The sequence below is a fragment of the Peromyscus californicus genome, unplaced genomic scaffold, assembly GCF_007827085.1.
Source record: "Peromyscus californicus insignis strain IS unplaced genomic scaffold, ASM782708v3 Scaffold_7__1_contigs__length_154581171, whole genome shotgun sequence".
Taxonomy (NCBI): domain Eukaryota; kingdom Metazoa; phylum Chordata; class Mammalia; order Rodentia; family Cricetidae; genus Peromyscus; species Peromyscus californicus.
The window spans coordinates 4,770,001-4,784,180 of record NW_026294595.1 but is presented as its reverse complement, the minus strand read 5'-3'; the positions used below and the strand labels follow the sequence as shown (position 1 = coordinate 4,784,180).

Below are 14,180 nucleotides of genomic sequence, written 5' to 3'. Positions count from 1 at the left end.
CATTTTCAGTGTACAAATATCCAATAACATTTCCCCTTTTCTGTCTAAGTAAAAAGGAAAGGTTTTATCACTAACATAGTAAAACTATATACAATAAGAATAATTATCAGGTAAAAAATACATTTACAATGTTTAATCCATATGTATTTGGCAAATTCAGAAAAAGTACTGTATTATCTATCCTATCCTAGTGAGTCCAAAGTTTTATACCTAAACCATTTTCTACCATAACTTGTATTACCATCATAAACATGTCTTTTTAGACTTTCAAACAACTTCTTAGATAAACAGCTTAAGCTTTTATGCTTCTCAACTTTAAAAACTTTACATCTTTTATGTAAGTTTCTTTTCTGAATTTGGTAACAAGGAAAGCTGTAACTATAACTATCTCATCTTCAATTCCATCAGAGACCTGAGAAGGATGTAATATTACCTGAGTAAAGAAGTACAGAGCAAACAACTTCTAAAACTATAGAAACGACAGAGACATCTGGCTGCCAGGACAGTCATTCAAGGTTTCTCTGTAACATTGGGCATCCATCTTCAGCCTACAGGCCTAGTTTATCTGACAGACTTTTCTGTGAAGCAGGTATTTGAAGGACTGTCCTACCTTGTCTTGGCAAATTTCATCAGTCACTTTTGTGTCCTGCTTGTCCAGTTTGGAGAGCATACTGTCAGCAGTTGAGGCAAGGGTAGTTTCTTGCCCAGTGGTCAAGTCCTGGGAGAGCTAGCTGTTGTCCAGTCTCAGTGTGATGGGAAAGTTCAAGGCTTATCTAAAGTTTTGGCTGGATAGTCTGTGAGGCTGAACCATCTCAGCTAGCAGCTTTGAAGTTGTTCTGGATATAGAATTTTGAGGAAACTGCAACAGAGGCATTTTGAGAGGCTAGATCACCTGGGCTGTTTGTCTTTATTGATGTCTTTTTTTTTGAAAACACATAAACTTTTAAAGGTAACATTTATATCTGTATTAATAGAAGTATGGAATATGCAGTTGTGTACAAGTCAGTCAAAGGTGATTTTTTTGCTTTATGTTTGAGCAGGTAAAAGGCATCTGTCAACTTTGTATGTCCATTTGGACTATATTACCAAACCTCTATCCATGCTACATGAAAGCATGACATGTATTAATAAGTCATAAGGACTCTGTAGCCAGCAAGATTTATCATGTTTCATCTGGTCTCAGAGCTGTTCCCATGGTGTATGGATCAGAATATTCACGGTAGTCCTGTACTCTTTCTTGGTTTCTTTTTTCATGTCTGTAGTCTAACCTCTCTCCCAACACAACATAGTTTTTGACTTCCATTCTGAAGTGAAGATATTCTTAAAATACATATGTTGGTTTAATTTAGTTTACATAATTGAGTGTCTCTCAGCAGCTATTCTTTGTTTATTAGCATTTAAGAAATTCAAAGTAGCCGGGCGGTGGTGGCGCACGCCTTTAATCCCAGCACTCGGGAGGCAGAGGCCGGCGGATCTCTGTGAGTTCGAGGCCAGCCTGGGCTACCAAGTGAGTTCCAGGAAAGGCACAAAGCTACACAGAGAAACCCTGTCTCGAAAAACCAAAAAAAAAAAAAAAGAAATTCAAAGTCAATAAAGCACCATACAGGATCTAGATAACCCCGTGTATTTCCCATCTTTATGTGGCTTTTCCTTTTTATGTTGCTTTACCTTCTCTTTAAAAACTTTCTATTTTTTTTAAATAACTTATTTATTTTATGTACATTGGTGTTTTAATAGCCCTAGGGCTGGAGTTACAGACAATTGTGAGCTGCCATGTGGGTGCTGGGGAATTGAACCCGGGTCCTCTGGAAGAACAGTCAGTGCTCTTAACCGCTGAGCCATCTCTACAGCCCTATCTATTATTTTTAAATTATTTATTTTTCTATGATTGTCTATAACCATTTTCTTTTCTTTCTTTAGCTCTAAGCACATTTTTAAGCATACTATATCTGTTCAGAGTTTTTTTCGGTGCGGACCTGACTTTCTGTGCCTGTACAGCATTCTCTGACCACATGAGCCAAACTTTAAACTGCTAAGTGTAGCAGGCTTTTTTTGGATCACCAGCCCCCAAATCATGACATAGAGACTAATTGTTAATTATGAATGCTCAGCCTTGGCTTAGGCTTGTCCTACTAGTTCTTATGTTTCTATTCATCTACATGCTGTCATGTGGCTTGTGGGCTTTTACCTCTCCTCTTGCATGTCCTACTTCCTCTGCACCCAGCTGGTTACCCCACTTTTCTTCTTCCCTGAGACCTCTCTGTCCTAGTCCCACCTAACCCCCTATATAGTCCTGCCCAGCTATTGCCATTCTGCTCTTTATTAAACCAGTCACAGTGACATATCTTCATACAGTGTAAGAAATACTCCACAACAGCTATGTGGCAGCTAGGCCCTCCACATTCATGGCTCCGTTGAGCACACGGCCTGGCAGCTGGCTTTGCCCGCTTCTTGTTGGTGAGAGTGGAATCTCATGCCTGCAGGCCTGGCCGAGAGCCAGTCTATGTGCCGCGCCTCTGGGAAGTTTCTGGTCCATGCTATGGTAGACGTTTCTGAGTAGGCACCACTGAGTAGTGCCCTGGCGCTGCTCATAAACCGCGTTCAAGTGTTTGGTAGCAGGGCCTCTTCAGAGAGCTGCCCTGTGTATGCTGCAAGCACTGAGCCTACTTGGAACTTTGTTGTTTTGTTTTTTTTCTTTCCCCAGCTTTCTCAGATCCTATGTGGATTTACATGCCTCGAGTTGGGCACCAAATGTAGGCGATATTTCTTTTGGCTGCCAGCTTACAAATAATGACACACAGACTTCTTATTAATTATGAAAGCTTAGACTTGTTTCAACCAGCTCTTATAACTTAACCCATTTATATTAATCTACGTTTTATCATGTGGCGTTACCTCTCTTTGATCTTGCACCTCCTGTTTTCTCTCTGTCTGGTGACTCTGCCCTCCTAGATTCCTCCTCCTCCTCTTCCTTCTGTCCCCAGAATTCCCGCCTATACCTCCTGCCTAGCTGTTGCCCATTCAGCTTTTTATTACATCAATCACAGCAATATACCTTCACACAGAGTACAAATATTCCACAACATATGATAGTCCCCATGTACTTGCCATATACTTACCACCTTGATGGATGTCCAGGTGAATTTAGAGAGCTAAATGATCTTTGTGAAGATGTGTAACTGTCTTGATTCAGTGATGAATAAAAGCTGAAGATTCTGATTTGATTTGATTTAATTTGAATCCGTTCAGTCATTATTCAGTAATTTATGCAGCAAGTTTTTATTGAGTATGTGATGTGTTCATTTGTGTCTCCATTGGTGTAGATCCCAGCCTTGTGGTTTAACTGGTTGCATGAGTTAGTCCTAACAAAAATATTCCAAGCCGGGCAGCGGTGGCACACGCCTTTAATCCCAGCACTTGGGAGACAGAGCCAGGTAGATCTCTGTGAGTTCGAGGCCATCCTGGTCTACAGAGCGAGATCCAGGACAGCACCAAAACTACACAGAGAAACCCTGTCTCAAAAAACCAAAAAAAAAAAAAAAAAAAAAGAATATTCCAAGCTAGTTTTCATGTTTTTTCATGTTGACAGAATTGGCAGTACTACAACCCTGTTCACAGGCTTGTTACAAAGATTTAATAAGCTGTGTTGGCATGCATAATGAATGCTAATACTTTGTTCCTCTTCTTCCTTGTCTCTGTTTTATGCTGCGTATCATTGGAATGTGGGAATGGACCTTGACCTTAAAGATCTAGAATTCTAAAATCATATAGCAGTAGGGCACAAGAGAGCTCTCTGAGGTTTTCTGGGGTGACACACCCAGCGAGGTAGAGTGTAGTACCTCGTGTCATAGAGCAGTGGCTGCTGCTGAAGCCTGGGTGCTGCAGCTCTGAGCACTCTTCTTGGAATATCTGCTCCACTGCAGTGACTCTTCCTTCCACAGTCCAGGTCTGCATGTCTCTCTGTGCACGCTGCCCTGCTGTGCACAGACCCTCAAGTGTGTGTGAGGGGGTGGTTCTGTTCCTCCTTAGGATCCAGAGGAAGGCTTGAAGAAAAGTGGACAAACTGTTCTGTACATAGTGACAAAGTTTTTTTTTTTTATTTTTTTTATCCTTTTCTATCTCAGCCCAGGAGTTAAAGTCACTGTTTGAAAAAAAATCCCTCAAAGAGAAGCCTCCAAGTTCGGGCAAGCAGTCCATATTGTCTGTACGCCTGGAGCAGTGCCCTCTGCAGCTGAATAACCCCTTTAATGAGTACTCCAAGTTTGATGGCAAGGTAAGTTAAAGAGACTGTGTCCTTTACCTGAGACGGGGGGACCCTGTTGTTGGCATCATCACCACCATCACCATCATCATCATCATCATCATTCATTATTATTAGATTTAGGTTTTAAAATTGCCTCAGTATTGTAGAACACCACATTTCCCAAGACCATAGATACAAAAGGTAAGAAGGTGGGATCATTGTTTCCCTAGTAGTATTTAGGAGGGCTAATACAAAAGCCTGTGCACTCTCTCCTTCCCTCCCTGTACTTACAGTCCAGGACTGCTTTAATTCTCCTAGACACATATTTTTGCACACGTTAAGCTGAGTGTGGTGGTACACACCTACAATCCTAACACTCAATGTGCCAGAGCAGAAGGATGGTGAGTTTGAAGCCAGCCTGAGCTACATAGCAAGAACTTGTCTCCCAAACCCAATAAAAAAAAAAATCTCTCTCTCTCTCTAATGTATATAATCTATGCACACATGTATGAGTATGTATGGGTAGAAGTCTCTCTAATGTATATAATCTATGCACACATGTATGAGTATATATGGGTAGAAGTCTCTCTAATGTATATAATCTATGCACACATGTATGAGTATATATGGGTAGAAGTCTCTCTAATGTATATAATCTATGCACACATGTATGAGTATATATGGGTAGAAGTCTCTCTAATGTATATAATCTATGCACACATGTATGAGTATATATGGGTAGAAGTCTCTCTAATGTATATAATCTATGCACACATGTATGAGTATATATGGGTAGAAGTCTCTCTAATGTATATAATCTATGCACACATGTATGAGTATATATGGGTAGAAGTCTCTCTAATGTATATAATCTATGCACACATGTATGAGTATATATGGGTAGAAGTCTCTTTCTAATGTATATAATCTGTGCACACATATATGAGTATATATGGGTAGAAGTCTCTCTCTAATGTATATAATCTGTGCACACATATATGAGTATATATGGGTAGAAGTCTCTCTCTAATGTATATAATCTGTGCACACATATATGAGTATATATGGGTAGAAGTCTCTAATATATATAATCTGTGCACACATATATGAGTATATATGGGTAGAAGTCTCTCTAATGTATATAATCTGTGCACACATATATGAGTATATATGAGTAGAAGCAAAGGGAAGGCTGTATGTCCCTACTTATTTACCTGTTTCATCACCTTGTACTTGAGTTTGGGCTGAGTGGACTGATGAAGCAGTTGTGTTGGGAAAGACTTAGAAGTGGCTCTGGGAGGTGGTGTACATTGTCCTGTCTACTGCCCACAACTGTAGAAATTGTGAGGTCCTTCCCTGCAGATTTCCAGGTCATTGCATTTTGGTCTTGCACTGTTGGAGGGTCTTATTGGATACTGCCAGGATGGGTGACTTTTATTTTTCCTGCTTGTAGTAACAGTTTGCTTTTATAAAAGTATGTTTATTTTCTCTCTAGAAAAATGGCCACTGTTTCAGGAGGAGCCTGGTGCTGTTATGAGCCTCAGTTCTGAGCTGAGCAGGACCCTTTCTAGGAGACAGTTGATTTTTTAATTTATTGCCACTGTGTTTGCTGCCTGGCAGTGGTGTGGGGGTGCTGAGTGATAACTTGCTGCCTCGAGGGTCATATGCAATTTATCTTATTTCAACACTGTTGCAATTAATAAATGGCAGTGCTGTGCTCATGTTTGCATTTTTCTTCCTCACATACTAGTTCTGTCAGTTATCATCTCTGAGCAAAGAGATCTTTCTCTCTGGAAACAGCTTATCTCAGACCTTGCTTCTGGTTTCCATAGGTGGAAGTCAGCAAGTGGCCATTGGCAGTAAGGCTGTTGTATCAGTGAGGGTGGAGAAGAGGAGCTAGGAACACATTAGTAACCTACAGGTCCTCAGATGCTCACAAGCCCCCCAGAAACACCCCAGAGCCCTGTCAGTCCCTTCCAGGAGTCCATTGCTCTCCACTTCTCTTTAGTCAGCCCATGCTATGCAGTCCTGTGGAATGTAGAGAGAGGAAGGAAGGCTCCCCAGGACCCTGGGGTGTCTCCAGCTGCACTGGAGAGGGTTAGTTTAGACGGGTGAGAAGCTATCCTGAGTTGGGACATGGCTGGAATTTACCTGCTTCTGTAGCTGATACAGTCTCATTGTTTGTCGATAAAGTCGATAGAATAATTTGTGATTCCATGCCAACAAACTAGCTCAGACTGTGAAAAAATAAGACTTTCTAGGATTTCCCTTTTACTATTAGCTTGGGTTTGGATTTGTCTGAGAGTTGTGAACATTGCTTGGTCCATGTAGCTAAAACCCAGGGTGACAGTAAAAACAACAAAAAAGCCATTTCTTTAGCCCCACCAGCATTTTTGTTAGATGTGTGCTTACATTTCAGTTCCTATGCTTGGGCTTCGTGAACCTTTTGGGTAATCTGTAGAGAGTGAGCATTATTAAGAAGGATTTATACATCGATAAGTCTATCTTACAATGCCTGCTATTTTATTATTACCCCATATAATACAATGCTAAAATACAATTAAACCCTTGTTCTCATCTATTATTTAATATTGATGCATTTGGCAGATACATAGTGAAAGTGGCTAATATTTGAAGGATATTGTACTGTACATATTAAATCAGTCTTTATCTTTGTGAAAGGCATCAATATGATAGTCAATGGCATCTCAGTGATTAATAGAGAATTATACTTGAGTCAAGCCTTTTTGTAACCTAGAAATTAAAATGACTATTCAAATAACACCTCAAATGATCAAATTAGCATTTCGTGATTGCATAATAATGGGATTGTAGTAGTGCTAACAGTGCCATGGCTGCCTCCAGAGTTGAGATTGTGTCAACCCCGGTATAATACAGCCTTTCTGTACCAGTCGACTTTAATCATTTTCAGATTGGTTCTTCCTCTAAATCATCTGACAGTCAGTACTAAATTTTTGTTACTGTTGTAACTTAAAATTATTTTATTTTTATTCAGCTCATATTTAAGAATTGAAATGAGTATTCTGTCTTAATGATTCATCATCTTGTTATTGGGACTACATGTTTTGCCTCAAATGTAAGGGTTTTCCATGTATTTAATATATGTAATGTATCTACATGTATATAAATATATATGTATTTGCAAATAATTTTTTAAGCCACTAAAACATAGACAGTGTTTTTGGTTTTGTTTTTTTTTCCCTTTTTCCAGATATTCATGATGCTCTCCTTGGGAATAGTGCTTGCCTTATTTACATAATTAACTGAGTTGCTAAGGTCCCTTGGGCAAATGGTACATAATTGGGGAGAGAAGGGGACAGGAAGAGTTTGGGGTCTAATTAAATATGCTAAAAAACTACTTAATTATGTATTTCCTCGAGAGACTAGTGGCTGTGCAGCCCTCCTTAAAATGTACTGTGTTGACTTGGAAGAAAGGGTTTGTTCCGGGTGTGGAACGGTGGTCTCACGGTAGTTAGGCAAGCATAGCTAGTGTCTTTAACAGGGTTGTGGACTTGGGTTGTTGTTTTTAGTGAGTCGAAGGGTGAGCATCTCTTTGAATTTTTTCCTAAATAAAAGTATTTTCAAGTAATTTTTGGTTCCTATAGTTGACTAATAATTTATAAAAAAAATTTTGGCGGCTAATATATTTTTAAAGCATGGAATTGGGAGGTCTGTACTTGGTTTGAATTTTTAACGGTTTGGAGGGAGAGACATGCCAGGCTTAGAGTGTTTATATTATGTCTTTGGCAAATAGATGATGCTGTCTAACTTGGTTTGGATCCTGAGCATTTGAAGGAAGTTCAAGGCAGACTTGGAGGAGCTGTGGGTGATGTTTTGTCTGAAGAGGCCCAATCCAGCTCAGCATCTGCAGGCAGCCTTTTTTGTTTGTTGGTGGGAGGAGGGTTGCTTCCTGAGGATGGACTCTGGGCCTCCTGTGTGCCAGACAGACACTCTGCTGCTGAGCCCCAGCCCCAGCCCCTCTTAGAAACCGCCTCTGAGAAAGCTTTCTCAGAAAGCACAGCACAGCCTCTGCTGTAGGCGGAGATCAGAAACTCTGTGCTCCAGTTCTGATTTTACTCTGTGGAGAAATGGACTGTGCTTCCAGATGCTTGAAGACGATGAGAGTGGGTTCTTCCGGGGAAGGGAAGACACTGAGTCATGCCTCCCCATGGTGTTAGAGATTGACCCAGTGTCTCTTACACATGCGTGCTAAGCAAATGGTCGACCACTGGTCTGCATCCCTAGCTCCAACTTGATGTTTAAAGAAGTGGATCTAAGGCAGGTGTGGTGGTACACCCCTTTAATCCCAGCACTCAGGAGGCAGAGGCAGGGGGATACTCACCCTGACAGTTCTGAGTAGGGGTTCAGGTGGTGCTTTAGGCTTAGGAAGAGCAAACATTTATTTATTTACGTATTCATTTACTTATTTATTATTGGAAGGTAATGACTACTAAAAATCAGTCAGAAAGATAGTTGGGCATTAGTAATTGCTTGGCAGTTGTAATAAAACACTAGGTATCCTACCTACTGTGACATAGCTAAATACTATTCCCAAACGTGAGGTGGGTGTTTGCCTTGACAAGGGCTTGAAGAAGCAAAAGAGGTCTGGTTCCCACCAACAGCTGTTACTTTGTGTTAACTTGTTAGAAAGTAGCCACTCCTCCAGTAGAAACTGCAGAGAGCGTGGGGGAGGGGATAATTCACGAGTGCTAATTGCTTGGCTGTTAATTTTCATAAGTGTTGATAGAAGCAGTTCCTTAAATTAAACTTTGTTTAAAATGTATCAAGGGAAATATTCCACAATGTCGAGCCTGAAGTGAAAATTAATATGAATGCTGTGGCAATTAACACATACTGGTTAATAGCTTTTAGCAGCATTTTGGGATGATAGTCCTTAAATACATTTTTGCATGCTGCTCTTGTTTCAGCATTGTTCTAGTCGGATGTCTGGATAATTATGAACAAACGTTTCCTACAATCATTGGCATTAAATAGCTCTCTTCAAAGAAAGTCACTTGAAACTTTTACAGAAAAGAATGATGTCATAAAGAAATGTTATACACTTAGAAAAGTTCAATGATTGAAACCATGTTTTTTAAAAAACAGTTGGATTGGACAGATGCCTTAGTGGTTAGTGATTAAGAACACAGCTGCTACAGGGTGGTAGTGGTGCACGCCTTTATAAATGCCTCTCAGTACGTGGAAGGCAGAGGCAGGCGGATTTCTGTGAGTTCAAGGCCAGCCTGGTCTACAGAGTGAGTTCCAGGACAGCGAGGGCTGTTATATAGAGAAACCTTGCCTCGGAAAACAAACAAAAAAACAAAACAACAACAACAACAACAACAAAAAAAAAAGCACTGGCTGCTCTTGCAGAGGACCTGAGGAGCCAGTTTCCATTCTTAATGCCCATATGGAGCTAACAACCACCTCTAACTCCAGTTTCAGTGGTGCACAGCTATAAATTCATGCAAAGCACCCATATACATAAGATAAAAATAAATATTAAGAACAAAACAGCCATAGAATGAAGTGCTCCTCATTCTCAACTTGGAAAGCTTGCTATTATCATGGGAATAAGCCCTTCTAATATATTAAGCTACTTTAGCTTCATAATATTTTCTAAAGTCATGATAGTTTAGGTGTTTAGTGTTGGCTGTCCTTTCCTCCAACAGTGTCTTTGTATTAAGAGCCTTCTGTCCTTCCTCTTCCTCTTCCTGTCCAAAGTAGCATGCCCACCCTCCCTCTCCCACCCCCAGGGAAACAGTGTCTGAAAATGAAGTTGACTGAATTGTTAGCCTCTTCTCACCCTCCCCCTGCATCTCCTTTAATAATGGTTCTCCTGAGGGTCACAGTAAGTTCTCAGTAAGAGACAAATGTGGGGTGGCTTGGGAGGTTTTGTTTAGGAGGTGTCTTGTTCTTTAATTAACCTTATTCTGCTCACTCACTCACTCTGTCTGTCTATCTATCTATCAATCAATCAATCAATCAATCAATCAATCAATCATTGAGGCATGGTCTCTTCCTGGCTGTCCTGGAACTTACTACATAGACCAGGCTGGCCTTGAACAGAGATCCACCTGCCTCTGCCTTCTGAGTGCTGGGACTAAAGGCGTGCTCCATCACACCTGACTTTACGTACTATTTTTTACAAAAAACAATGAAGACTAAAGTACCAGCATGACATCAGTGGCTATTCACTTGGCTTATTTCTGTGACCATATTTTGCCAGCCTTCCTTTTCATAGACAGAATTTGTTAGTCCATTCTTTTTTTTTTTTTTTTTTTTTTTTTTTTTGGTTTTTCGAGACAGGGTTTCTCTGTGTAGCTTTGCGCCTTTCCTGGAACTCACTTGGTAGTCCAGGCTGTCCTGGAACTCACAGAGATCCGCCTGGCTCTGCCTCCCGAGTGCTGGGATTAAAGGCGTGCGCCACCACCGCCCGGCTTGTTAGTCCATTCTTAAAACAAAGTGTCAGCTGTTCACTACCTTTCCCACTTAATGGTGTACTGATGGAACAATCAGCTTAATTAGTCATATTTTGATGAGATACTTTCCCCTTTTCATCCGCCTTCCTCAGCCTCCAAAGTACTGGGGATACAGGCATGAGCCCCCATGTTTGTGTTTATGTTCAGAAAACAAAGTTAATGGTAGACTAAAGTATTGTGAGGATTCAGTGGAGATAGTGTGTGCCTAGCAAAGTGCCTGGTCATGGCTGGTGCTAAGAGATGTTTAGTTTACTTTCCTTATGCCTTATTGCCACTCACTCACTTTCTGTGGAGAGGTTCTAATATGTAGCAGTCTGGATAGTGTCGAGCACGTAGACCTGACTTCTGATCTGATGGGAATATTGCACTTGAATCATAGTACAGCCACCAGCAAGGAGATGTATTTCTGTAGGGTTGTCTTAAATAAAGGGCAAAGACGTGTTTGTACAGCTGGTGTGAGGAACTGGAATATGATTGGAACCCCCAAGGTTGAGGCAGCAGGTGATGTAAGCTGGGGTGGCTGAGGCAGGCAGTGGATGACTGAGAGAAGTGTTCTTTTTAACCTAGTACTGAGAAGCCTTGAACAGGTTCAGATGGAGCCGTGAGGTAAGCCGATTTGAGGAGGGAGGGGTAGTTTTGTTAAACCCGTGTGCGAAGCAGGTGTTCTGCCTCGGAGCCTTTTACCACAGCCCTTCAGATCTGTGTATCCAAATGGTCACTGGGAGTCTGCTGAATAGGGTATACTTGAGCAGGGTCTGTGAGGATAAAGAAACCAATCAAGAAAGGTTTCACCCTGGGCTGAATTGACAATGGAATTGGAGTGGACAAATTCAGATGATACCTAGTATATAAAAATGGTTAAACTTGATGGCTGGTATAGAGAGGTGGAGCTATATCACTTAAGAAAATATGTTAATATGAACACATAGTAATTCTTGGAGGGCAGCAAACTAAGAAGTTAAGCATGGGTATGTTTCCGGCCTAACAAGGTTACTGTTGAAACACTACCGTCTCCTTAATTCATTACCAGGTTAGTAGAGGAAGTCTGGCTGGAATGTATTCTTAGCTTTGAGGTACCAGGAAAAGCCTGGGAAACGCCCTTACTTGTAGCATTCCCACTCCACCTTGCTCAGTATGAATTGCGGTTGATATTCTTGTTTCTTAAAGATCTAGGCTCTGACTTACTAATGTGACATACTGATGCCAGCTTCAGATCCCCAGCCAGAACAGAACCAGAAAGCTCAGTCATTGTTTTTTTGTCCAGGTGTTCTAGTTTGAACTGGTTGGCTCAGGTGACACTTCTTCCTCAGCTTTCTACTGCACACACATGAGTTATGTGTTGATTAGCATGTACTACTGCACTCTGATTAATTGCCATTCTTTAAAGTTGTTTCTTTATATTTTGAGATTATGCTATAGTCACATCATTTTCCATTTCCTGTTTTTGTTTTTTTTTGGGGGGGGGGGTTGATTTTTTGAGAAAGGATTTCTCTGTGTAACAGCCCTAGCTGTCCTAGAATTCACTCTGTAGACCAGGCTGGCCTCAAACTCACAGAGATCCACCTGCCTCTGTCCCCGAAGGGCTGGGATTAAAGGTGTGAGCCCCTAACCACCAGCTAATTTTCTTTCTTAGTGCTATTCATGTTAACAAAAGTTGAGTTCCAGGGTCAGAAGACCATGTGTTAATAGGAACACAGATAGGAGTCACAGATGTGTTAGTTATGACTGTGCCATTCTTTTCTCTGAGGTCTTTACATGCCATTTCTTACCTGAGAGCCCTGGTTTCTTCATGGTTGTAAGAATTGACCTAGAAGGATCTGTAGTTCCATGATGGTGGACAGTAGTGTCATGTAGAGGATTGTAAATGAGAAATGTTAACCTCTTGGAACTCTTGTGTGTGCACGTGCTTGTGTGTTGTGACTCAGGGTTTGTTATCTCGTTTTACAGATGGGGACGAAGGCTGGCAGAGGGTACCACATTAGCACATTCAGAGCTGAATAAAGTCCCTTTTCTTCAGTCTGGTGTCACAGCTGTGTTTTGCTTTTCTTCATCGTTAGGAAGGGGAAAAAACAGTTTATATTTGAAAAATTTCCAAATGGAAAAGCAAGTTGTTTTTTGTTTGTTTGTTTGTTTTTTTGTTTGTTTGTTTTGCCAATGAACTAGAAATCCGACTGACCAGTTTAGGTGTTATTGTCAGCTGTGTGGTTGGATTAAGTCATTGTCTTTGTAAGTCTCAGTACCCTCACAGGTAAGAAGGGAATATTAAGATTAGAGCTGGTTTGGGGGAATGCTCACATGTAGACTCCAGTGTTTGCTCTTCAAGCTTTGTCTCTTTCCATTGATCTTCCTGGTGTGCAGGACTAAGAGTGAACTCACCCTTGGTCTCCACCCACCTACCTGTCCATTCCAGCAAGTGGCTCACTAAACAACCACCCTGTATTGATTCATTTTAAACATTGCATAACAGCTTTGCCAATGTAGCTAACCTCTGGAGGAACCTGAAGGAAATGTAGCCAGTAAGTGAAGGAGCCTTCTCCTCTCCTCTAACATGTTACCACTGCGCTGTGTCCCCAGGCAAGAAACAGTCTTTACCTTCAGGGCTATACTCATTGCCAGGGACCCTTATAGTGGTTTGTGACTTGGAGTGCATCAGAGTAAGAGAGGAATAGACCCATGAACAGCAAACTGTAGAGTAACACGATGAGCCTGTAGTAGAGACTGGTGTGGAGGATTCTGGGCTGTGAGGACTCAATGGGGGACGGCAGGCAGAGGTGGCTCTCAGTTGTCTGAACTTCTGTTGTGTAATTCCTAGAGAGCAGAGGCTCAGTTTTGTTCACTCTTGTAATGTAGCATTCTCCACACATAAATATGAAAAATTTTAAATGGTGCTGGTAAATTTCAGGTGTCAGTACTGTTTGAGGCCTGCAGCTCCAAGGCAGGGCCCGACCTAAGAGCTGTGTTCTGTTCATAGCTTGCTCCCCTCTGTTGTGTTGAAGTTTAACACTTAGATAGAGATACATGTAAGAAAGTAAGTTTAGGGAATTTGCAAAATACACTACTATGCAACAAAGATTAAATTGATTTGTTATATGTGCATTTAGCTACAATTCATTTTAATTGTCTGTATGAAGTTAAAAAGTATTAGTGTCAGATAAAGATTCATCACCAGTGTGTGATTTAAGGCTCATGCTGGAGAGTGCAGGCATGTGTTCCGGCAGATGTTTGTGTAGGCGCTGTCTTTCCTGACAGCAGTTAAAAAGTATGGTTATAGTAATCAAATTGTGGTGCAGCGACTCTGAGGCTAGGGCCAGATTGAATTAAAATAGATATAAGATTTATGAATAGCAATAGCTGTGATAAAATTTCACTGCCTTCTTCAATAGGAAGGACTTTCCACAGTGGAAAGAAGAAAATCTAATAACCACTTTCCTAAA

At 41.0% G+C, this 14,180-nt stretch overlaps 1 protein-coding gene across 6 annotated transcripts in view; it reads left to right on the top strand.

Moving 5' to 3' along the window:
- Nucleotides 1-14,180, top strand: part of Mapkap1 (MAPK associated protein 1) — a 216,499-nt gene that overhangs the window by 37,193 nt on the left and 165,126 nt on the right. For all 6 annotated transcript variants that reach the window (XM_052726308.1, XM_052726309.1, XM_052726310.1 and 3 more), the window contains one exon: nt 4,125-4,273. In XM_052726308.1, coding sequence (XP_052582268.1) covers nt 4,125-4,273 — 149 coding nt within the window. The remainder of the gene's footprint in view (nt 1-4,124; nt 4,274-14,180) is intronic.